At 44.3% G+C, this 26,822-nt stretch overlaps 1 protein-coding gene across 1 annotated transcript in view; it reads left to right on the top strand.

Moving 5' to 3' along the window:
• Positions 1 to 26,822, top strand: part of LOC145413487 (tRNA (carboxymethyluridine(34)-5-O)-methyltransferase alkbh8) — a 386,005-nt gene that overhangs the window by 328,319 nt on the left and 30,864 nt on the right. Inside the window, exon 9 of the mRNA XM_080283187.1 lies at positions 8,943 to 9,032. Within this exon, the coding sequence (XP_080139313.1) occupies positions 8,943 to 9,032 (90 nt within the window). The remainder of the gene's footprint in view (positions 1 to 8,942; positions 9,033 to 26,822) is intronic.

The following is a 26,822-nucleotide window of genomic DNA, read 5'->3' as shown; positions in this document are numbered from 1 at the left end:
AAGAAAACCACCTCATTCTTGTCAAGTTTCCTCCCTATCTTGACCATATGGCGACGGTTTCTCTTGACTGTACCACAGACTCCGGTGTCGTGTTGGTGGAGGAACCTAGCGAGAAGAGGGCTAGTGTACCAGTTGTCCAGGTACAACACATGACCACGATGAAGGTACTCTTCTATCATTGTCTTCACCACGGCCCCAGAGAGTCCTATACTCCGATCTTCTATTATATCTGTCTGTGCGCCCGTGTACAAGACTATGTCTTGCACATAACCAGTCTTACAGTCACACATAACAAAGATCTTGAACCCGAAACGGTGTCTCTTGCTGGGTATGTACTGCCTAAAGGAAATATTGCCTCTCCACAACACAAGACTCTCGTCTATGACGAGGTCTCTGTAGGGATAAAATGAGGAGCGGAACATTTCCCGTAAATGATCAAATACCAGCCTAATTCTCCTCATTTTATCGGTGTTATTTGCATTGGCTGGATCATCTGCATCAAAAAGTGGAGGCGGCCGAGAATAAACTGAAATCTATTACGACCCATCACCTTTCCAAAGAAAGGTGTTAGGATGATTGGGTCCGTTGTCCAGTAGGCAGGAATTTGATTTTTCCTCACCACACCCATCAAGATTACCAGGGCAAAAAATAGGAACATCTCTGATATAGTCACGGGATAGTCATACTGTTCTGCATGCTTGCTTGTGGTTCCTAAGCGTTCACTTTCAAGGCGCTGGGATTGTGAAAATATATTTGTCTGTTCTACTATGCGCCCAACAAACGCCTCACCAAAAAACAAGTTGAAAAAATCTAACCGTGACAACCCAGCATTTACACCTGGAGCCGTGCAACCTGACCGCCACTCCTCAGTGAAAGGGTGAATGATGGGAGTAAAATTACTCCCATCCTCCCAGTTCCACGTGACACCACCGTCTCCAGCCACGTCACCATCGTCCCCTACGTCAGGGTGGGGAGGTGAGGGTGGTGGGGGAGGTTGGGGAGGTGGAGAGCGGCGCCTCTCATCACTCGCACTTCTCTTCCCTCTCCCTTTTCCTTTATCCTTTCCCTTCCCTTTCTTTCCTTTCCCCACATCCTGGGGCTGTGGGGAGGAAGTTTGTGAATATTCAGGGGCGAAGGGAAGTGACTCAACCTCCTCTCCCCTAGGCCTACGAGCACCACGTGCTCGTGCTGCCTCCCTCACACCACTGGCCCCTTCACCCCGCACTACCCCCACACCACTCTCACTTTCACCCCGCGCTGCCGCCACAACACTTTCCCTTTCTCCCAGCAATCCCACCACACCACTTGCTACTTCCCCAGACAAAGTACTTTGACCATACCTTAGGTGTCGTCTCGCCCCACCTTCTGATCCACGTGGTGATATTTTCTCCTTTCCCAACCACGCGGCGATATCACGTCCTAGGCCTCCGTCATCCTCATCGTCCTCATCCTCGTCCTGATCAGAATCGTGATGGAGAGATAGCTGTGCACGTGGTTGGGGAGCAGGCTGGCCTTCCCTTGCCTTACGGTATGTCACATACCTCGTTTTTCGGGGCGAAGGGACCTCCTTATCACTGCTACTTATTTCTTCCTCTGGCTGGACGTAATCGCGATCCACCACATCATCATCGAGTGGAGAATCACTGTCTCCAGTGAAGGCTTCCAGGACAGATGCGATTTGCTCGTCTGAGAGACCTTTCCGCGCCATGTCTGACCTGGGTCACTGCTGGCAGGTGAGTGACCGAGACAAGGGCGAGCGCGGGTCACGCGGGGTCTAGGACGCTGCCCGCCTGGCGGCAGGTAGGGGAGGCTTGGGTACCCGGGCGAAACGAAAATCTCACGCGAATTTTGAAAATTGTGGAAATTATGAACCTTGCAATTGCAGGACGTTGAAGTACGTCCTCGGGATTAGCTGTGACAAAACGTGAGGACGTGGAAGTACGTCCTCGGGACGGCGCGGGTTAAGAATATATGGAGTAGATGGGAAGTTGTTGAATGCTGTGAAGAGTATATATGATGGTGTTAAGGCTGCAGTGCGTGTGGATGGTGAACTGAGTGAATTTTTCTCTTTGAAGGTTGGGTTGAAACAGGGATGTGTCATGTCTCCATGGTATTCAATCTGTACATGGATGGGGTAATAAAAGAGGTACAATGTAGGGTAGTGGATGTTGGAGTGGCCCTGATGAGAGAGGGTAGTGTTTGGAAACTTCCTGTACTGTTGTTTGCAGATGATACTGTGTTGTTGAGTGAAGACGAAGGGGAGCTGCAAGGCATGGTGGATGAGTTTGGGAGAGTGTGTAAGAAACGGAATCTAAAGTTTAATGTAGGGAAAAGTAAAGTGATGGTCTTTGAGAGGGATGACGTCAGTGAATGTACAGCGAGGTTGGATGGTGAGGAATTGGAAAATGTGAGTATGTTTAAGTACTTGGGTAGTGTGATGAGTAAGGATGGAGGTTTGGAGGTTGAAGTGCTTGAAAGGGTACAGCAGGGAAGAAAGGTTGCTGGTTCCTTGAAAGCAGTGATAAGAAACAGGGAAGTAAGCATGGAAGTGAAAAAGTTATTACATGACAGTATTGTGATACCAACTCTAACGTATGGAAGTGAAGCTTGGACGTTGTTGGAAGGACACAAGTCAAGAGTTAGAGCAGTGGAAATGAGTTATTTAAGAGGAGCCTGTGGAGTCACATGTAGGGACAGGCTGACAAATGAGGATATAAAGGAGCATTGTGGTATGGATATGGATTTGATAGGAAGCATTAGGAGGAATACACTGAGGTGGTTTGGCCATGTGGAGAGGATGGAGGGTGAAAAACTGACGAAGAGAGTGTATGTGAGTGAGGTGGAGGGAGGGGAGAGGGAAGGGGAGGACGAGAATGAGATGGAGGGATGGGGTGGAGAGGCATATGAGAGAAGGGGGTGTGATCTGGGAGCAGGGCAGTGAAATGGCAGGGGACAGGACGACGTGGAGGCGATTTTTTTGTGGCCACCCCGAACGGGATTGAGGCGTCAGGCAATAGATAGATAGATAGATTTGGAAGTGTTAACTTAACACGAATATAGCTCTCCCGTCCCTCAGATTAGATAAACCTTCATGTTCTGTCCAGTTTATGTTGGATCACTCACACAGGTGCCCGTTATGAGGCTGGAAAGCCATCTTCATGTTAGGTATGCTTCCAAATCAATTTAAACATCAACTGATTCAGAAATATTAAGAAACCATGAGGTATATACCCTAAAGATATGCATGTTCTAAAATATCAGCTGACCACAAAACACCAGTATAATAACAAAAGCTTTGTTACAACAGCCATCACTGTGTCCAACTGTTTCTCTAAAGCAACAATCAAAAATGCATCAGAGGTTAGAACTAGTGGCAAAAGGATGAATCTTGAAACACCTGAATTTGAAGGGTTTCAGGGTAAATCCAAGGAGATGGAGAAAAAGTTAAGGAGAGAGTGGCAGTTGAGTGGAGGGTTATGGAGATGTTGGAACTGTTAGAAAGAAGAATGCAGGTAATTTGTGATTCTAAAAATTTTGGAAGGGGGGAGAACCCTCTCCCTGTCAGGAGAGGCAACAGCTGCCTGAGCTTCCTCCAACCACTCCATGCCCTAGCCACAGAGCTAGCTCCAGCCCAACCCCCAGCACATAACATGTCTCCCCAATAACAAAACTCTTCCACGCACTCATGTATATTATCTACAAGATATTGCTCATGCCTTTATTTAGGCCAAAGAAATTTTACTAAAGTTCATCACTGATTCACAGCTATCATTATAAATTGAAGAGCACAATTCTGATCAGTAGCAACTGAGATGAAAAGTTTCACAAGAGATTAATGTAGCATGAGACAAAGAGAGTGGTACTGTCACCATACCCCTTAGTGTCTGACTTGCCCAGAAGGTATAAGGACCTTACAGAGTTGGAGGAAATAATGAACACATGTACAGTTGAGTCACATAAAACATGTGTTTGTAAGCCACAGTTCTCTAATCCACAACATGGTTCCTGCTCAGAACTGAAAACAGCATAAACCATGGTTAGCCTATATGCTTAAAGCGCGGATCTTTGGCACCAAAGTGACGCATTTCCGTTGAGATTTCCATGGTGCGTGTCTGTGCACAAACCGCGGCCATCAGCCCTTCACAGGCAAGCATGACAAGCAATAAGAAGCCAATCATAACCCTTCCCTGGCAGCAAGTGCGCACACTACTTCTCTCCATTGTTTATTCCTGCATCACCTGCTGCAAGAGTGGCCATGAACATGGTTTCTGAGGATTACCAGGCTCTTTCCCCCCACCCCCCCCTTACTTGCCTTTCGAGCATGTTATGATATCAGACCACAACCGGCCTAAGACTTCATCACACAAGGGACTTTAAAAAAAGCCACCACTTAAATATGACCAGAAAATGGATGTTAATCGTCGCTCCGAGAAAAAGGCAAGAATGACAGTGACACCACTTCAGTTATCTCTGGAGCAGACTTTGAGGGGTTCCTGAGGGAGGCTGAGGAGGAAGAAGCTGGGCTGAGGCAATGGCAGCATCAGGCACCACCACACTTGCCTCATGCTGAGAGGCCCTAGTTTGCCTGTAGCCTCAGAACCCCCACCCCCAACCCTTCCACTTAGGGATTGTCATTGGTCAGAGTCAGGTAAAACCCTTTGATATTGTTTATTTAATGTTTAATATTCATTATTCACAGTAATATATGCATTGAATAATTATTTGAGTGTGTGCTAGTGTTTGCTGGTGACCAATTGGGTGTAGGTAGGGTGATATGTGGCAACTTGGCCGAGAGGCCAGAACCATAAGTAATTTTCCCCATAAATTATGTTATTTATAAACCACAGAATTTCTAAAGCACAGCAGTGGTCCAGAACCATGTTGCCGTGGATTGGACAACTTGACTGTACTTTCATGAGCCAGGATAAATCAAGAATCCCTTGCCAGCATTGTCTCTTGCCCTCCAACATCTGAGATTATCCTTTCTGATCATACTCTTTTGTTATGTACTTCTTGCTGCTATACTATCCAAATATTTCATATATCACCATCCATCGCCACAGCCTGCTGGAAAGTATCAGTGAACTTAGGTTCACGTACAGCAAAGACAAGTGATCTGAGCAGAGATATGTTGAAACAGATGTTAGTGAAAAACATGCACAGCAATGCAGATAATGATCAAAGGGAGGAGTTAGCATAAGCATTTAGTTAACCCCTTAACTGCGGGGCGTCACTTTCATGACGCTTGGGAGCAAGGGATCATACCGCGAGGCGTCACTTTTGTGATTCTGTGTTATTTTGAATTCGCCCAGGCTTTCAAGTGGTGGCTTGTATCATCTATCAGTACTGCCAATGTCCAACACTAGTCAGCACTCCAATTCTCATCTGTACTCCCATCCATTGTTGACAATTTAGCCATTCTTCCCATTCTTGACTCCCCTCCCTACCTCCCCTCCATTACCCTCTCCTTCTGCCTGCCTGGCCGTGCTGTGCTAAGTAAATCTTCCCCAGAATTTTCCCTGATTTCATCCATTGAAATAAGCCCTATGCCCTATTCTTATACCAAATAATATATACAAAAAGAAATAAGGTAAGTGATAGTGCCATACACCTGGAATTTGCTAATTATCACCTGACAACACCTCACGTGCACTCGTTCGCTAATTTTCCCTGTTTATTTCCCCTTGAAATATGCTGTATAATCTATTCTCATAATAAAAATATATATAAGAAAGGAAGGGAGAAGCCTAAGTGATATTTACATTCACCTGGAACTACCTGATTTATTATGTATTGTCTAGATTTCCTGCCAATCATTTCATAGCGTATATATTAGCAGCTGTCACCACGCTGACATTGGCAGCGTTGCATTCCCCCTAGGCCACCACAGTATTCAGTTTACTGTCGTCTTTCAAGGTGAAACCACGTCGGATTCGTGCCTGTCCAATTCCGCTGCTTTTTAGCCCCATGCAAAAGGGCTCTGTGACCTCTACCTCTACTAAACCTCGTGTGGAAAGGGGTAAAGGGCTAAGTGACTGCTGTGGAACGTGAACTGGATAATTTATCAATAAAAATGATGGACAGTGACTACGATCTTTCTAGTGACTAAAACAATGCAAGTGGAAATGTAAATAATGTGTAAACAGCAAGTGAAAGCAATGAATGTAAATATAAGTGAACAGTGGAAAATAGTTTTTTAAGTTACTGCAAGTGACAGTGCATAACACAGTGTAAATAAAATAGAAATGTAAATAATGTAAATAAAATAGAGAATGTAAATAGAAATGTAAATGAGTAGTAATATAAGAATACGAGTATATATACTAGGAGTAATGAAAGTGAAAGTTTCACTCTAGCATGTATGAATACTATGAGTTATGAAAGTGGAAGTGAAAGTGACAGATTCATTCTCAACACTAGTATACAGGATGAGAAAATGAATGCTACGTATTTTACTGAAAGAGAAATTGAATGCCTACAGTGACAATAAACTACTGTTACTGAAGGAAACTTATGGATAAAGACTGCAGATATATATAAGTGTTATATAGTAATAGAAATATAAAGTGTGAGTGTTTTTATGAATAATGAATGACAGAACACCAGCGGCAAACGAGCGCAAGTGGGAAGGTCATACACGCTTGTAATTTTCATTGCTTTCACAGTGTTTTTTTTTTTTTTTTGGAGTATGGATTCCAAACTATTTGAAAATCATAGAATAGTGTTTCTATTGATAATATCAGGCTGTGGTAATCATATTACGGGTTGTTGGGAAGTGTAAAGTGGAGACTTCGTTACCCAACTTCAGAGGTCTCCACAAGTCCTACGGTATTCGACAAAGGCTAAACAAACATCCCAGGAGAAAGCTGAAGGTATGTGCCATATGCATATTTAATTTTAATATTCTAGGACTATAGTCGGCCTTGCGCCCGTAAGCGCCTGTGGTGTGGCTCGCACCTGTTTACAATGGTGCCACGTTTCCTCAACTTGCGATGTGAAACGGAAGCTATTTATGTACAAGGCATCACAAATTCGATAAATTCAGATGAATAAAACTTACACTTGTGTATTTTGATGGATGAATCAACAGTAATCTTATTATGCATAAAATATTTATACAGTAACACAGAAACATGGCATACATATTGTACAGTGTTGCTAAAAGAAATAGCAGTCACTTTTAATGTTTTTTAGCGTAGTTTTAGGGTGGTTAATAATATTACAGTTATGGATATAATAGAATGAGCCTGAAAAAAGAAGAAATATGCCAATATCCAAAGTAAAAGAAATAATTCATATAATTCTTGTGAGTGGCAGCACTGACAGATAGCTTCCCTACAGAGAGAGAGAGAGAGAGAGAGAGGCAGTAGAGGGGCATGCATTGAATGCATTGTCGGCATCACTAAATATAACAAAACCAAATTAACAAATGAAAGCACAATTATAAATAACTTATAAAAGAATCAAAAGTACTCAGGGTGGCTCACATTTCCCGCCAGGAGAGAGAGAGAGAGAGAGAGAGAGGTCTGTCACTGCCTTCTTTGTATTCATTTGTTCCTTTGTACATACTGCACACACTGATATACATTGTTCCTATTGATGCACATATATCTATACACGTAATTTCTCTCTCTCTCTCTCTCTCTCTCTTCTAATACTGACCACGTGGTAGGTGAATCCAGCCCCCCCTTCCCCTTCCCTCCCTTCTTAATCCCTCCTGGGTGTCTCAGGTCAAATCCCCCTTCACACTTCCCCTCCCCCCTGGACCACCACCCCAACAAACCCACATCCACACTCCCACCCACACCTACACCCACACCCCACTACGTCGGGGTGTATGAATCAGTAACGTAACAAACCTCTCAGCAGACAGTAACTTTGACACTCCATCTACTACTAAATATAACAAAACCAAATTAACAGATGAAAGCACAATTATAAATAACTTATAAAAGAATCAAAAGTACTCAGGGTGGCTCACATTTCCCGCCAGGAGAGAGAGAGAGAGAGAGATAACGGTATAGAAAACGTGGCAACACTGTACACAGGTGCGGACCACACCACAGCCGCAAACGTGCGCGAGTCCTACTATAATAACTGATTTTTGGCAAATATTTTTAGAGAGTCTGTCGGAGTGCAAATATGCCCGCAGGACACGCAAGTCAAGCCAAAACAACCCCGTGGTTTAGGGGTTAATACTGAGGCTCGCTGCTGCATCCAGCCACTCATTATCCAGTCTTTATTATTGCATCAGGACTAAGCTACTCAGTTATATTTTTAAAGGCAAGAGTGACCAGTTGCCTCTCCTTGAGTGGCAAAAAAATTTGAACAGCAAATCCCAACCATCATTTGATTTAAACCCTCCTGGGCCACATCCAGTTGGAGCATCTGAAGTCACAAAATCACCAGGCATCAATAACTTGGTTATTGGGCTGTCTCTCAACTTAGGAAATTATATCCTGGAGTACAGTCTTATTGTTGGAAAGTAAGGAATACTAGGCTGTTCCTCAATAGAATGATTGGCTTACATTTTTTTCACTGGAATGCAGTTGAAAGATGTCGCACTTTTGTATTTTTTCTTTCGTTGTTCTCTGGGTCTTACATCAGCCCCCTCCCTCCCAGATCTTTATGTGGGTGATGATGATGATGATGATGATGATGATGATCCTTACACATTTTCCTTTGTTTTCTGGATCCTCTCTCACCCAGCCTATAGGTAGGGAAAGAAGATCATGATGATGGTTGATAATTGATGACAATGGCGACGATGACGATGATGATAATACTCCCACTTTCATCCTTTTCTTTTCCGTATTTCTGTATCCTACCTCACCCCCTCCATAGGTGGAAATAAAAGGTTGTGTTGTTTGTGATGATGATGAATATAGTGATTATGATGGTGAATATGGTGATGATATTGATGATGATGATGAATTTTTCAGTTTGTGTGTTCTCTGCCACTGGGGTCACTGTTGCTGGATGTCGGCTGTGGTAATGGCAAGTACATGGGCCACAACAAACAGGTGTTTCAGGTATTGTAACAATTTTCTTACTGTGACTGATTCAGTGTGACAAGTGGATTCAGTACAAGAAAGAGAAGCATAGGAAACCCATTCACCCATTTTACCCATTTTGTACTGTAATTCTGTGAAACACTACAAACAGGCACAGTAAATCTTCATTGTAAATGTCTTTTTTCATACAGTGACATAGTCTTGTAGTGTATTCTTGCTGCTACCAAATAGTTGTATTCACCCAAGGAGAACCTTTGATTACCCTGTGGTTGATGAGCCCTCCATCCAACCTTCCAGCTCAGAAAGTCTATCCCAAGCAAGATAAAATCATCTACAGACATTAAAAATACTGTATGAAATATGCCTTCCAGGTGAATTGATTACGATTTCAATGTTGCCAGTGAAATTGATTTGCCAATTTCCCACAACTTATAGTATTTATTTATAGCATCAGTGGTGGACATGGGCACCCATCTTCCACTTTGTTACTCGTTGTGGGGCTATCCCTAGGTGACTCCATGCAAAATGACAAGTCAAATGGTTTCCTGTAAGCCAGGAAAACATTTACTATGCTGGGTGGTAACTGTATACCCAAACTTGCATGTTCCTATATATAAGTGAGTTGGTGGAAGGCTTGTGCCCTACGCTGTAAATAGCAAACTAAAAATACAAATGCAAAGCCATGGCCCTGGGTGGACCAACAGTTGATGGCCAAAGGCCTGGCATGGAAAATGCAAAGGATGACAATATGGGATGTGAGGGGTGTGAATGATGAGATGAAAGAGCAATTGTACAAATGCTTGAGGATGCAAGAGTAGATATAATTAGGCAGAGTAAGACCAGATGGAGAGGTGGGGATGTATGAGAGTGGAAATATGGATTGGGTATATGTGCTGGAGTAGATGAGAATGAGAGAACACTGGAGTGTGTATACATTGCTGTAAACAAGAGGTGGAGATCATAAGGGAGTATGAATCAGTTGAATCTCAGATTGAATGGGTTAGAATGAAAGTGAGGATACAAGCATGGGTGATTGTTTGTGTGTATGCACTAATAAAGGAAGAAGTAGCTAGAGTGGAAGATGAGTTGTGGATGAATGTGGAGGTATGCATAGAGAGGTTTGAGAATAGTGAGAGAGTGCTTTTCACTGGAGAAATGAATGAAAAAGATGGGAATGGCAGTGTAGATCAGATGATTGGTGGGGTATAGCCACTGAATTATATAGGAATGGTATTCCTTTTGTGAACAAATGTGCAGGGAAGGGCATGGCAATAGCCGGTACCTTCTTTTGGCACAAAATGATTATCAGATAAACATGGCAAATGATAAAGATGGCTGGTGAGTTAGTTGAATATAAGGCTATGTTCATGTGTGTGTGTGTGGATAACTGAATGTGAAGATGTGTCCTGGACATGAGAGTGCATATTAGTATTTAAGAGAGAGGTACAAAGTGGTTGGTGAACAAAGGTAGAGAAATACAGGAGGAAGTGGTTTTGTGAAGGGAGTAGAAAGGCTGCAGTAAGAAGGAAAGAAAAAGGGGGGAAGGGGGGAGGAATGCAAGAGAGAAATGGAGGAAACTGGGTAGATATGATTTGGAGAAGATAGTGGTGGTGGAAGGGTTGGGTACGGTATTCGCTGAAGAAATCTGGGCAGCATGTAAAGTAGTGTGTGGGATTAAGCAAATACGTAAGGGTGTGAAGGTAACAGCATGATGGAATGCGGATGTAAAATGAGCTGTGGAAGAGGTGAAGAGAGCATACAGTGACTGGATGGGAAGTAAAGGGATAGAGGATGTGGAGAGATGAAGAAAGAGAGTTATATGTAGAGAAGAGAAGGGTGGTGAAAAGACTATAGTTGTGGCGCACGAATCTGAGGTTGTCATTATCGTACCCTGGCAACTTACCATTCAAAAATGCGGTCAATTTCGTATCATAGTATACACGAATTATATTATTATGCACGCTTGGTAAGCTGCTGTACTCACGCAGTTGCTAGCGCTGTTTCGAATCCTCGCATGACCCCCCTGGGGGTAGGGGGTTTTCAAGAATACTCCCCCAGTATCCCTGCATGTCCTAAAAGGCGACTAAAAGGGTTGGCGGAGGGTTAGTGCCCCTCCCCGGAAAACAACTAACTAAAAAAACAAACAAGAAGCCTCGGACAAGGACTGACCAAACGATGACGACCCAGGACCGGACAAAGGACTTGGTAATGAGTACATGGAATGTAAGAGGAGCGAATGATGAGGTGAAAGAGAGATAGATTGTCCAGGTGCTTGAGGGTGCAAAAGTGGATGTATGTGGAATAACTGAAACAAAATGGAGAGGAGAAAGTGTGAGAGAATGGGAGTATGGATGGGGTATATGTGCAGGAGTAGGTGAGAATGAGAGGGCAAAGGAAGGAGTATGTATAGTTGTGAGTAAAAGATGGAAGAGGAGCATAAGACAGTATGGATCAGTTGAGCCAAGGACTGTGTGGGTAAAGTTGAAAGTTGGAATACAAATGTGGGCGATTGTGTGTGTGTATGCGCCAATGCAAGATCGTGCTAGAAGAGTGAGAGAAGAGTTCTGGACCAATGTGGAAATGTGCATGGAGAATTTTGGAAGGAATGAGAGAGTGTTTTTGATTGGTGATATGAATGGTAAAGTTGGGAATGTGAAGGTGGATGGAATAGTTGGTGAGTGGGGTGTGCCTGCTGAGATAGATAAGAATGGGAGTGCGTTAGTGGACATTTGTGCTGGGAGGGGGTTGGTGATAGCCAATACCCTCTTCAGGCATAAAATGATCCACAGGTATACATGGCGAGTGATGAGAAGGGTGGGTGGTGAACTGAATGAAAGGAAGGCAATGATTGATTATGTGTGTGTGGATGAAAGGATGCGAAGATGTGTAAAGGATGCAAGAGTTTATAGAGGTTCGGGGAGTGGACTTTCTGACCACTACTTGGTGGTGGCCAGAATTAGAATGCAAGTAAGATGGAGGAATAGAAGAAGGAAAGACGAGAGGAAGGAGTAGTTGCAAGGAGAGTGGAAAGGTTACAAGAGGATGAGAAAAAGGCAGAGTATAAGAGAGAAGTGGAGGAACGATTGGGCAAATATGAATTGGAGCAGATGGGAGACGTGGAAGTTGTGTATAAGATATTTACAGAAGAAATACGTGCAGCATGTGATGTGGTGTGTGGAAGGAAGAGAAGACGGAGGGGGGTTGCAAGGAAGAGCGTGGTGGACTGAAGACGTGAAACAGGCTGTGGCACAAAAGAAGAAAGCATACAATGAATGGATGAGAAATAGGGGCGTGGAAGAAGTTGAGAGGCGGAAGAGAGAGTTATATGTGGAAAGAAAGAGAGAGGTGAAAAGATTAGTAAGAGAGAGTAAGAAGAGAGTGGATGAGGAATTTGGAAGGAATTTGAGTGTAAAGTGGAGGGACTGTAAGAAAATGTTCTGGAGAGAAGTGAAAAGAGTAAGACAGGGTGGAAGTGAAGTAAGCAGGGGAGTGAGAGATAAAAATGGTAGATTACTAGTGGAGAAGGGAGAAAAAGTGAGCAGATGGAGAGAACACTTTAAGGAATTGTTGAACGTAGAGGATGGAAGTAATGCGAGTATAAGTGGCTGGGGAATGGCTGGGAGAAGGAGGGAGGTGAGAAGACAGGAAGAAATCAGTAGGATAGAAGTTGTGGAAGCAATGAAGAAAGTTAAATCGGGGAAAGCCCCAGGAATTGATGGAGTGTGTGGTGAAATGCTGAAGCATGGGGGAGAGATAGTAGTAGAATGGATGTGGAAGATGTGCAGATTGGCCTGGGAGGAAGGTAGAGTCCCGGAGGATTGGAAGTCAGGTATAATTATTCCCTTGTACAAAGGAAAAGGGGAAAAAGAAGTGTGTGGCAATCATAGGGGCATTTGTCTTCTTAGTATAATAGGAAAAATGTATGGTAGGATACTTATAGACAGAGTTAGAGAAAGAACAGAGAAATTAGTTGGAGAAGAACAGGGAGGCTTTAGGAAGGGAAGAGGTTGTGTAGATTAGATATTCATTCTTAGATCTTTAGTGGAAAAGTTTCTAGAGAAGGGAAAGAAGTTGTATGCAGCTTTCATGGATTTGGAGAAAGCATATGACAGGGTGGATAGACAAGGATTGTGGAAAGTGTTAAGAATATATGGAGTAGATGGGAAGTTGTTGAATGCTGTGAAGAGTATGTACGATGGTGCGAAGGCTGCAGTGCGTGTGGATGGTGAACTAAGTGAATTTTTCTCTTTGAAAGTTGGTTTGAAACAGGGATGTGTCATGTCTCCATGGTTGTTCAATCTGAGAGAGGTGAAGTTAGTGAATGTACAGCGAGGTTGGATGGTGAGGAATTGGAAAATGTGAGTTCGTTTAAGTACTTGGGTAGTGTGATGAGTAAGGATGGAGGTTTGGAGGGTGAAGTGCTTGAAAGGGTACAGCAGGGAAGAAAGGTTGCTGGTTCTTTGAAAGCAGTGATAAGAAAAAGGGAAGTGAGCATGGAAGTGAAAAAGTTATTACATGACAGTATTGTGATACCAACTCTAACGTACGGAAGTGAAGCTTGGACATTGTTGGAAGGACACAAGTCAAGAGTGAGAGCGGTGGAAATGAGTTATTTAAGAGGAGCCTGTGGAGTCACGTGGAGAGACAGGCTGACGATTGAAGATATAAAGGAGCGTTGTGGTGTGGATGCGGATGTGATAGGAAGCATTATGAGGAACACACTGAGGTGGTTTGGCCATGTGGAGAGGATGGAGGGTGAAAGACTGACGAAGAGAGTGTATGTGAGTGAGGTGGAGGGGGGAAGAGGGAGGGGGAGGCTGAGGATGAGATGGAGGGATGGGGTGGAGAGGTATATGAGAGAGGGGGGTGTGAATTGGGAGCAGGGCAGTGAAATGGCGGGGGACGGGGCGACTTGGAGGCGATTTGTTTGTGGCCACCCCAAACGGGATTGAGGCGTCTGGCAATAGATAGATAGATAGATTATTGTACATGAACATACTATAAACAGATCACATACGTCTCATATTATACACGAAATCAGACGCACTGTTCAGGGGTAGGTTGCCAGGGCACGATAATAACAACCTCAGAGTCGCGCGCCGCGGCTATAGTAGGAGAAGGTAAGAAGTGGATGGATAAGGAGTTTGTGAGAAATCTGAGTGTAAAATGGAGCAAACATAGAAACAGAAAGGAAGTCAGGAAAGTAAGACAGGGTGATTAGAGAAGTAGTTATGGGTGAAACAGAAATGGCAGGATGTTGATGAAGAAGGGAGAGAAAGTGAGAAGATGGAGAGAACATTTAAATGAATTGTTGATAGTAAAGAACTAAAGGAGTTCAAGTGTAAGTAGCTGAGGATTAGCTGGGAGAAAAATAGAGATGAGAAGGGAGGAAGAGATCATTAGGATGGAAGTAAAGGGAGAGATAATGATGGAATGGAATTGGAAGATGCGCACATTGGACTGGGAGGAAGGTAGGGTCCCATGATGATTGGAATTAAGTATAACTGTTCCCCTAGACAAAGAAAAAGGGGAAAGAGAAATTGGCAGTCATAGAGGTATTTGTCATCTCAGTGTAATGGGAAGATGTATATGGTTGGATACTTCTATCTGTCTATCTATAGCCCGACACCCTAATCCCGCAAAGGGTGGCCGCAGACAAAATGCCTCCAAGTCACTCTGTCACCCACCATTTGCCTACCCTCCCCCCAACTTACTCCCCCCACCCTCATATACCTCTCAGCTCCATCCCTCCACCTCATCCTTGGTCTTCCCCTCCCTCTCCCTCCCTCCACCTCACCTACATACACCCTCATAGACAGTCTTTCATTCTCCATTCTCTCCACATGTCCAAACCACCTCAGTGTATTTCTCCTAATCTTCTCAACCACATCCACTTCCACCCCACAACGTTCCTTCACTTCTTCATTCGTCAACCTGTCCCTCCATGTCACTCCACATGCTCCTCTCAAGTAACTCATTTCTACTGCTCTCACTCTTGACTTGTTCCCCTCTAGCAAGGTCCCTGCCTCGCTTCCATATGTCAGGGTAGGGATCACAATACTGTACTGTCATGCAGTGACTTCTTGACTTCCATACTCACCTCCCTATTTCTCATCACTGATTTCAGTGAACCACATTTTTTCCTTCCCTGCTGTACCCTTTCAAGCACGTCATCCCCAAAAGTTCCATCCTTTCTCATCGCACTACCCAAGTACTTGAATGCACTCACATTCTCCATATCCTCGCCATCCAACCTCACTGTGCATTCTGTGACTTCATTCCTCTCAAACACCATAACTTTACTCTTGTTTACATTAACTTTCAGATTCTCCTTCCTACACACTCTCCCAGATTCATTCACCAAACCTTGCAACTCCCATGTACCTTCACTCAGCAATACCGTATCATCAGCAGACAGCAACACCGGAATCTTCCACATCCCACCCACATTCATCAGTGCCAGCCCCACATCCACTGCCCTACCTTGCACCTCTTAAACAGCCATGGAGACATCACACAATCCTGTTTCAGTCCCACATTGAGATCAAAGAACTCACTCAGCTCACCATCCACTCACACTGTAGCCCAAGCTCCTTCATACATACTCTTCACAGCACTCAACAATTTCCCCTCCACTGCATATATTCTTAATACCTTCCACATACCTTGCCCATCTGTTCTGTCATAAGTCTTCTCCAAGTCCATGAAGGCAGCATACACTTTCTTTCCCTTCTCTAAATACTTTTCCACTAAACATCTTAGAACAAATATCTGATCTACACACCCTGTTCAATTCCTAAATCCCCTTTGTTCTTCTCTAACTAGCTCCTCCATTATATGCCTAACCCTGTCAATGAGTATTCTACCATATATTTTTCCAGTCACACTAAGAAGGCAAATACCCCTATGGTTACTACACACTTCTCTCTCCCCTTTTCCTTTGTATAAAGGAACAATTATACCTGATTTTCAGTCCTCTGGAACCCTTCCCTCTTCCCAAGCCAATCTACACAACTTCCATATCCACTCCACTACAATCTCACCCCCATACTTCAGCACTTCACCACACACTTCATCAGTTCCTGGGGCCTCTCCCATCTTGATCTTCTTCATTGCTTCCACTACTTCTGCCCTGCTGATCTCTTCCTCCCTTCTCTCACCTCTTCTTCTCCCAGCCATTCCCCAGCCACCTATACTTGCATTGCTGTCACTCTCTACATTCAACAAATCCTCAAAGTGCTCCTTCCATCTCCTCAATTTCTCCCTCTTCTCCACCAACAATCTATTATTCCTATCTTTCACTTCCCTACTGTTTCCCCTTTCACACTGCCTTACTTTCTTTACCTCCTTCCAAAACAATTTCTTACTCTCCCTCCATTTCACACTCGGCTTCCTCTCAAACTTTTCATCCACTTTCTTCTTACTCTCCTTCACCAATCTCCTCACCTCCCTTCTCCTGCCCACATATACCTCTCTCTTCTTTCTCTCATCGTCTCCCCTACCTATACTTGTTAGCCATTCACTATATGCCTTCTTCTTTTGTTCCACAGCTCGTTTCACCTCATCATTCCACCATGCTGTCCCTTGCACACCCCTGCATCGCCTCCTCACTCCACAAACCACCTCACACTCTGCACCTGTCTCTTCCGTGAATATCTTACATACGCCTTCCACCCCTTCCATCTGCTCTAACTCATACCTTCCCAATCTTTCTTCCACTATGCTCTTATACTCTGCCATTTTCTCACTATCTCACAACTTCTCCACTCTTCTCACAGGAGCTGTTTCCTTCTGTCTTCCCCTTCATCTCCTCACCCACCTTCCTTGCAGCCTTACCTTGGCCATCACTCTGAGATTCCATTTCCCCACCATCTCCACACTCTTGCAGCCAGCACTTGTCTTCTCAATTGCTCATCCACACACACGTAGTCTGTCACTGCCTTTCATTCCACAAGTTCACCATCCATCCTCCTCATGCCTTTCCATGTATACCTGTGGATCATCTTATGCCAAAAGTAGGTGTTGGCTATTGCCAACCCTTTACCAGCACAGATGTCCACCAATGCACTACCATTCCCACCTACTTCAGCTGGCAGACGCCACTGACCAACCACCCCATCCACTCGTACATTCCTCACTTTCCCATTCATGTCTCCAATCAAAAACACTCTCTCACCCCTCTCAAACTTGTCCATACATGCCTCTACACTTGCCCAGAACTCATCTTTCACTCTTGCCACTCAATCCTCTCTTGGCGCATACGCACATGCAATCACCCACGCTTGTACACCTACTGATCCTCACCCATACAATCCTTGCACCCACTGATCCATACTCTCTTACATTCTCCAAGCACTTCTTGCTTATCATCAGACATACTCCCTCTCTTGCCCTCTCATTCTCATTAACTCCTGCACATATTCCTAAACCATATTCCCATTCTCTCACCCTTTCACCTTCCCATTTAGTTGCAGTCAGTCCACATATATCCACTCTTGCATCCTCAAGCATCTGAACAATCTCTCTCTTTTTCATTTCACCATTCACTCCTCTCACATTCCATGTCCCCACCCTCAGAGTGTCCTTTGTCCGTTCCTTAGTCGTCATCATATGATCCGTCCTGGTCCGAGGCGCTTTATTCGCTTGTTTAGTTAGTTCTTTTTACGGGATGGGGCACTAACCCACCACCAACCCTTTTAGTTGCCTCATGTGACAAGCAGGGATACTGGGGGAGTATTCTTGAAACCCCCCTACCCCCAGGGGGATACTTGTGGGTAGTTGATGGAACAATTAATGAATTGGTTCAAGAAGAACAAGGGGGTTTTAGAAAGGAAAGAGGTTGCATAGATCACATATTCATTCTAAGACATTTATTGGGAAAGTATCTAGAGAAAGGAAAGAAGTTGTGCACTGCCTACATTGAGGTTGAGAATCATAAGATAAAGTAGATAAACAGAAAATATGGAAAATACTGATTTGTCTTCTTAGTGTTTTAGGAACACTATATGGAGTATGAGGAGAGGTAGACTGAGATGGTTTAGGCATGTGGAGAGGATGAGAGATGATATCGGGATGCAGAGAGTGAGAAGTGTTAATGCTGGGAGTAGGGTAGTGAGAGGTAGACCAAAAAAGACCTTGGATGAGGTCATTGAGTGTGACTGCAGGGATAAGGGACTAAATAGGAAAGCTGCCAGAGATCAAGCAGCATTAGGTGACCAAGTCTGATGCATGCAAGCATGTTGGACCCTTCAAAAACAAATTGAAACAACAAGAAACTTATTGACAGAGTTATGGAAATAGCAGTGGGATTAATTGGAGAAGAACAGGGAGGTTTTAGGAAGGGAAGAGGTTGTGTAGATCAGATATTCATCCTTATGTCCTTAGTGGAAAGTTTCTAGAGATGGGAAAGAAGTTGTATGTGGCTTTCTTGGATTTAGAGAAAGTATGTAACAGAGTGGATAGACAAGGAATGTGGAAAATATTAAGAATATATGATGTAAATGGAAGCTGTTGAATGTCATGAAGAGTATGTATGAAGGCACTATGGCCGCAGTACATGTGGATGGCGAACTGAGTGAATTTTTCTGTCAGAATGTTGGATTGAAACATGTATGTGCCATATCTCCATGGTTGTTCAGTCCGTATATGGATGGGGATATAAAAGAGATATCCACTCTCCTGATATAGTGCTGCTCCCAGGTGTCTGCCCTTCGTCTCCTTCCTTCTTTCCTTCCTTCCTCTTCTGTCTTTCTTTACTTCATTCTTTCCTCGTCCTTCTGCCTACGGGTGACTTTGCACTCCCTGTTTTGTCTGTCTTTCCTTCATTCTATCCTGTTCCTTCTGCTTGTGGGTGACTACACTGAGTGATAGGCCGAATGGTTTCCTGTACACCAGGAAACCATTTACTACACTGGGTGGAAACCATATAACCAAATTATGGTGCCTGGTGGTTTAGTGGGTAATTGCGGCTCTCTGGTTGGATTGAGCCGGTGAAGGTTTGTATCCATGGTGTGGTTGGAGTTATTGGTCACATAATGCCACTCAGGGATGAGTGAGGCTGGTCACTGTTAAATGTCAGGACCAACTTGCCTAGCTCCGGGCTTCTCCGCTTCTCATCGGACAATGTAGGATTGGTTGATGATACAAGGCAGGGCAGTTGATGTTGGAGCGGCTTGTGTAAGAGAGGGCAGTGTTTGGAAACTTTCTGTTATTTTTTTTACGGATGATAGTGTATTGTTAAGTGAAGACATAAGGGAACTGCATGGCCTGATGAAAGAGTTAGGGAGAGTGTGTAAGAAACAGAATCTAAAGGTAAGTGTAGGGAAGAGTAAAATTATGTTTTTCAAGAGAAATAAAGTCACTGAATGCCCAGTGAGGTTCAGTGATGAGGAAATGGAAAATGTGAGTGCATTTAAGTACTTGAATAGTGAGATGAGTAAGAATGGAAGTTTGGAGGATGAAGCACTTGAAAGGGTACAGGAGGGAAGAAAGGTTGCTGGTTCTTTGAAAGCTGTGATTAAAAATAGGGAAATGGGCGTCGAAGTAAAAAAAATCACTGCATGATAGTATTGTGATACAAACTATAATGTATGGGAGCAATGCCTGGATTTGTTGGAAGGACACAAGTCAAGACTGAGAGCAGTGGATATGAGTTATTTGAGAGGAGCATGTGGAGTTACATGGAGAGACAGACTGACAGATAAGGAAATGAAGGAGCATTGTGATGTGGATATGGATTTTATCGAAAGTGTTAGGAGAAATACTTTGAGGTTGTTTGGGCATGTAGAGAGGATGGAGAATGAGAGACTAATGAGGAGAATGTATGTGAGTGAGGTGGAGGGGGGGAGTGGGAGGGGAAGACCGAGGATGATATGGAGGGATGGAATGGAGAGGTACAGTAAAAGTCCAATTCTTCGGCATCCAATTCCCCGGCAAATCTGACATTTCGGCAGTTTTGAGAAATAGTCCCATTTACGAAAATCTCTGATCGTTCGGCAGATTTTTCTATTTTTTTCGTCAATCTTGAAATTCTCCATGAGGCTTGCCAGCTAGCTACCCACCTTTACCTGCCTTAGTGAGTGAGATAGTGGAAGTGATGGAACGAGTCTACCACTGCCATGAAGCTCAGAGGCTAGCTCTTTCTCCCATAGCATAAAGAGAGGACAATCATGTAGTGAGTCTAGCATGGGAAAGAGAATCTGTTTCGCCATTCTTCCAGCATTCTTCCGAGTTGTTGCCGTGCTGCTGCCAACTTCTCTCGATTCTTCTGTGTGCTTTGTGAACTTCGTACCGAAGCAACAGGGAGAAGAGTCCTTAGAGCCTGTTGCAGGACCCTCTACTGCTGGGGACTTCTTCCAGCAGTAGCAGACTCCAATCAACCCCTTCTATTGTACATATGTAAATAAGGAACCTACTATAAGTTTAGGTAAGTGCATGTGAACTTGTAGGCCTACTGTACCATTACATTTATATACAGTATGTTCACTAATTTCTTTATTTTTCATATTCATGTATAGTACTGTATTCATTACAGTATTGTACAGTATCAAACGGTATACAGTACTCTCTCCAAACTCATTTGTAATGATATGAGTAGTGATGATAGTGTTCACCGAAACATATAAGGTACTGAGTGGGTAGGGTTTTTGATAATTCGGCAATTTTGATTTTTCGGCACTTGCCTGGTCCCATAGATGCCGAAAAATCGGACTTCTACTGTAAATGAGAGAGGGGGGGATGTGAGCTGAGGGGAAGGCAGCGAAATTCATAGGGGACAGTGCGACATAGAGGCAATTTGTTTGTGGCCAGTTGTTATGGGCTTTAGGCATCTGGCTATAGATAGATAGGTAGATAGTTTGTATAAAATATATATACCAGTATATATATATATATATATATATATATATATATACACTCAAGCCTTTATTTAAGGGACCTCCATTTAAGGGATTTCGGATTTAAGGGACTCCATATTCTATCTGACAAGCACTCAAGACCATTCAAAAATGATACGTAATGTCTAGGTTATACACATTACTATGTTTCTTTATACAGTACCTGTAAAATAATATTCAGATTCATATAAATGAACAAGATAAGTGAAACAATAATTGCATTTCATAATAAGATTGTCTTTATATGTGGTAAAACAATGGACATTTTCAAGTAAGGGACATTTTCAAGTAAGGGGCAAGGTGGTTCTCCATTTAGTCCCTTAAATTGAGGTTTGAGTGTACAGTATATTATACCATTTAATTATTGTAGTGAAGGTATAATACAATACAGTAGAGCAGTGGTAGTGAAAACAGTTTAAAAACCGTTTGTGCGATCCAGACTAATGTCTGATATATTGAAAAGTCCGGATTAGCAGGGGAAAGTCCGGATGTCGCATTTATCAGAATTTTGCTTTTTTCGGAATGGCTTTGGCCCCAATTAGTCTGTTATAGTAAGGTCTTACTATATATATATATATATATATATATATATATATATAAAAGTAATCCCTCCACTATCCGATGTAATAGAGCCAAAGGGATGTCTGGAAAGAGGTCCCGTCCAGATAGTGGGCCCTAGCCTCCTGGACTTGTACTTATGGACCCTAACCTACCCTGACTCAGAAAAACACCTATACAACTCCCACTGGACATGCATAGCACCTATTGTAGACCTAAATCACACCAATAAGGGACATAAAAGACTGAAATAAATGCAAAAGAACCAGAGAATGAGGTTTTAGAGGTGAATTTATACAATATTAAACATTCTGGGTACTTACAACAAGTCCCTGGCTCTTGGACTGGTACTTATGGATCCTAACCTAGCCTAACTCAGAAAAACACCTCGCTACTGCACATGCATAGCACCTAAGACCCTATTCACACCAATATGGGACATAAAAGAGTGAAATGAGGTTTTAGAGGTAAGTATGGAAAATACAGTACAATATGAAACATTCTGTGTACTTACAACAAGTCCCTGGCCATCTCGATGAATAACCCGCCTCCTATCAGGCTCTGACAGTAAAAAGGAGTACGTGAAGCACCTGCAGTACACTGTACATGAAGTCTTGCACTGAACTCAGTCATTTGCACCCAGAATTCCATTCTCTTAACACCGCACTCTAGTCTTACTTGCGCTCCATTGCACCTTAATGAAATAAGTGTTGCACTCTGCACTAAGTCTTTGCACTCATAAATCCATTTTCTTAACATTACATACTCTAGTTTAATTTGTGCTCCATTGAACATCAATAAAATCAGTGTTGCACTCTGCACTTTAGCATTTGCACTCACAATTCTAATTTCTTAACACTATGCACTGTTTTCTTCACTGCACAACACTGTAAATTCCCGTGTGGTCTAGTGGAGAGTTCTTGCCGTTTAATCACTGTCAGAGTCTGAGAGTAGCTGATGCAGGTGGCCTAGGGGTGCGTCGCTGGGTCGTGGTGATGGACTAACCACTGCAGACGACTCTGAAGAGAGGCGCAAACTCACGTCCAGTGGTGACTCCACCGTGCCTGATGTGCTGGGCTGTGGCTCAGAGGATGAGGGCCTGTCTTGGAGAGGCAATGGAGTGTAGCCAGGGCTGGGCACAGCGGGGGTCACGGATCTGAAAAAGCTGTCAATGGTTGATTGACGCAAGGAACGACGATTTTGGTGATTAATGATGCGCTGCCTGAAAGCGCGCACTTCCTCCACAAGTCCCAAGGGCCCCATCTCCCTGTCGCAGTCCGGGTGTTCCAGGTAGTTGAGAACAAACTCTACATGTTCCCAGAGTGTGCTCAGCATGGGGATGGCTGGAGTACTGTCACGCTCAGAGGAGTCCGCATCATCGTCGCCGTCCACGTCGAAATCTTCAAGCTGGGTATTGACACCTGCAGCTGAAGATGCAATCTCGATATCAGACATGGTCTGATACCCAGGATCGCCCTCGTCGTCATCCAACCACTCACGCACTTCGTCCACATCAACATCGTCGCCATGCTCACGTAGACGTGCAGGGAAATCATCCACATCAAAACCTAGGAAATCTTGCTCCACATCCATTCCGAGAAGCAGACGAGACCAACCATTTCCTAGAGTCTTGATAGGGACTTCCTTCCATGCACTGTCCCAGTTGTAGATGGCAGACTTGATGTTGTAGCGGCGAAGGTTTTCCAAAGTCCGCTGGCCTCGCGTGTCCCATCCCTCCCTGCGCACATCCTCGTCCTCGAGAACAACCATCACCTCATCCAGGAACTTCCGTCGGTACAGCCTCTTCGTTGCCATGATCACTTCCTGGTCCATTGGTTGGATGAGACCAGTTGTATTAGGTGGCAGAAACATGCACCTAATGCGACCATTCTCAGCCACCAGGTCCTTGTTGCACGGATGAGCAGGTGCATTGTTGAAAAGGAGGGCCTTTACCTGGTCGCGCGGGATTCCCAGTTTCTCTGTCTGGTAATGGATGACCTCCTTGACGAAATGGCGGTGGAACCAGTCTTTGAAGATGTGGGCAGTGAACCATGCCTTCAAAGAATGGTACCAAACGACAGGAAGGACATCCATCACCCCAGGAAGACACCGAGGCTGCTTTGCACGGCCAACAATAACGGGCTTTAGCCGGTGCATGCCATTAGCATTGGCACAACACAAAGCTGATATCTGTTGCTTGAAGAGCTTGCAGCCAGGTACATGCTCCGTCTTCTCGGCTAGGGTGTTTGTTGGCAAAGAGCGATAGAATAAACCAGTTTCGTCAGCGTTGTAGACTTGACCGAGAGTGGGGCCCTCCCTGTCGATCAAGCGCTTCACCTTGTGCCGAAACTCCTCTACTCCATCCTCGTTGGCGTCCAAAGCTTCATCATGGGCCTTACGGTTGGTAAGGCCATGTCGTAACTTGAACGCGAAGAGCCAACCCTCGGATGCCTTGAAGTCTAGGGCGTCGTGAAGCCTTGCAAACTTCTCAGCAGCAGCCTTCAGCTCCGTGCCATGCACCAGCACACCAGCAGCACGTTCCTGTCAATACCAAATCAACGTGGAGTGGTCGACTTCTGCATACCGGGGAGTAAACATCATCTTCCTCTCCACTTGCATTTGCTTTTCAACGAGAAGTCAGCCGTGTACTGCTTGAGTTTGTCGCGGGATGTCTTGATATCAAACAAAGTAGATCGGGCCAGGTTGAATTCACAAAGGATGCGTGAGGTTGACCATCCTGCGTCCACCTTGTCCAATATCTCCCTTTTCTTCTCCAGAGTCAAAACCATTCTCTTCCTCTTCTCAGGTGGCAGAGCCATCATCACACACACTAACAAGAGGCAGGAGAGCAGCAGCAGAGCCTGCAGCAGGTAGGGCACCACCACAAAAGCGAGCACACGAGCGGCCATGATCACGAGCTTGCACTCACAGCAAGAGACGGGCAGTAAATGGGGAGGATGCAGGGGCTTTCTAGCGGATGGTGGCGGAACTACGCACCAAAACATAGCTGGTCCGTGCTGCGCATGCCAAGTTCAAATTTTTTTTTTTGGGGGGGGGGATTTTTTCGATTTTTTTTTTTTGCGATTTTTGGCCCATTTGGGGAATATTGGATCCTGGGACCAAAATATCCGGTAAGTGGGGATATCCGGAAAGTGTGCATCCAGATAGTACGGTGATTACTGTATACTATTGTCTGTCTATCTATCTATCTATCTATTGCCAGACGCCTCAATCCCATTTGTGGTGGCTACAAACAAATCGCCTCCAAGTTGCCCTGTCCCCCGCCATTTCACTGCCCTGCTCCCAACTCACACCCCCCTCTCTCATATACCTCTCCACCCCATCCCTCCATCTCATCCTCGGCCTCCCCCTCCCTTTTCCCCCCTCCACCTCACTCACATACACTCTCTTCGTCAGTCTTTCACCCTCCATCCTCTCCACATGGCCAAACCACCTCAGTGTGTTCCTCATAACGCTTCCTATCACATCCACATCAACACCACAATGCTCCTTTATATCCTCATTCGTCAGCCTGTCTCTCCATGTGACTCCACAGGCTCCTCTTAAATAACTTATTTCCACTGCTGTCACTCTTGACTTGTGTCCTTCCAACAACATCCAAGCTTCACTTCCGTACGTTAGAGTTGGTATCACAATACTGTCATGTAGTAACTTTTTCACTTCCATGCTCACTTCCCTGTTTCTTATCACTGCATTCAAAGAACCAGCAACCTTTCTTCCCTGCTGTACCCTTTCAAGCACTTCACCCTCCAAACCTCCATCCTTACTCATCACACTACCCAAGTACTTAAACGTACTCACATTTTCCAATTCCTCACCATCCAACCTCGCTGTACATTCACTAACTTCACCTCTCTCAAAGACCATCACTTTACTCTTCCCTACATTCACCTATAGATTCCGTTTCTTACACACTCACTCAAACTCATCCACCAAGCCTTGCAGCTCCCCTTCGTCTTCACTCAACAACACAGTATCATCTGCAAACAACAGTACAGGGAGTTTCCAAACACTATCCTCTCTCACCAGGGCCACTCCAACATCCACTACCCTACCTTGTACCTCTTTTATTACCCCATCCATGTACAGATTGAACAACCATGGAGACATGACACATCCCTGTTTCAAACCAACTTTCAAAGAGAAAAATTCACTTAGTTCACCACCCACACGCACTGCAGCCTTCGCACCATCGTACATACTCTTCACAGCATTCAACAACTTCCCATCTACTCCATATATTCTTAACACTTTCCACAATCCTTGTCTATCCACCCTGTCATATGCTTTCTCCAAATCCATGAAAGCTGCATACAACTTCTTTCCTTTCTGTAGAAACTTTTCCACTAAAGATCTAAGTATGAATATCTGATCTACACAACCTCTTCCCTTCCTAAAACCTCCCTGTTCTTCTTCAACTAATTTCTTTGTTCTTTCTCTCACTTTGTCAATAAGTATCCTACCAAACACTTTTCCTATTATACTGTGCTAAGAAGACAAATGCCCCTATGATTACCACACACTTCTTTTACCCCTTTTCCTTTGTACAAGGGAATAATTATACCTGACTTCCAATCCTCCGAGACTCTACCTTCCTCCCAGGCCAATCTGCACATCTTCCACATCCATTCTACTACTATCTCTCCCCCATGCTTCAGCATTTCACCACACACTCCATCAATTCCTGGGGCTTTCCCTGATTTAACTTTCTTCATTGCTTCCACAATAGACATAAAAAAATAAAACATACAACCAATTACTGTAGCACTAGTACACTTTACAGTTAAATATAGACCTGTGCTGTGACTGGAGATTCGTGTCGTTGATATGATGCTAAGTCACGTTTTGTGTGTGTGTGTGTGTGTGTGTGTGTGTGTGTGTGTGTGTGTGTGTGTGTGTGTCCGACTCTGGGCATAGGCTTCACAGCCTGCTATCAAGGCCCAGCAGTCCTCCTACATACCATACACCTCTACATGTCACCACTTCGGTGCTAACACCCACCGTCCATATTGAATACATGCTAGGGCTGTCTCATACAGAACTGGTGTATTGGTATTAGCGGGGGTATTTTTACATGTCGGCGGGTCTTCTGGTAGATCAGTAAAGCCTGATTTAATGAAATTCAAATCCTTAAACTGTTCCCTGTCCCAGCCGGGATTCGAACCTGGGTCCGCTAGGACTGCAGGCCACCTCTCTACCGATTGAGCCACCGCCTCCCCCTATTGCCCTCTGGTACTTCCTCGACTGGTGCAGGTGTTTCTGTAGCTGTTGATGGTCCAATTTCCTCTCCAGAGTCAGGGTATGGTGGTGTTTCTTCTTGGCAGCTGGTTCCCCG

Source organism: Coenobita brevimanus, chromosome 12 (genome assembly GCF_032717465.1).
Source record: "Coenobita brevimanus isolate Jiangsu-jjx chromosome 12, ASM3271746v2, whole genome shotgun sequence".
NCBI classification, from domain to species: domain Eukaryota; kingdom Metazoa; phylum Arthropoda; class Malacostraca; order Decapoda; family Coenobitidae; genus Coenobita; species Coenobita brevimanus.
This window is presented reverse-complemented; position numbering and strand designations above follow the sequence as displayed.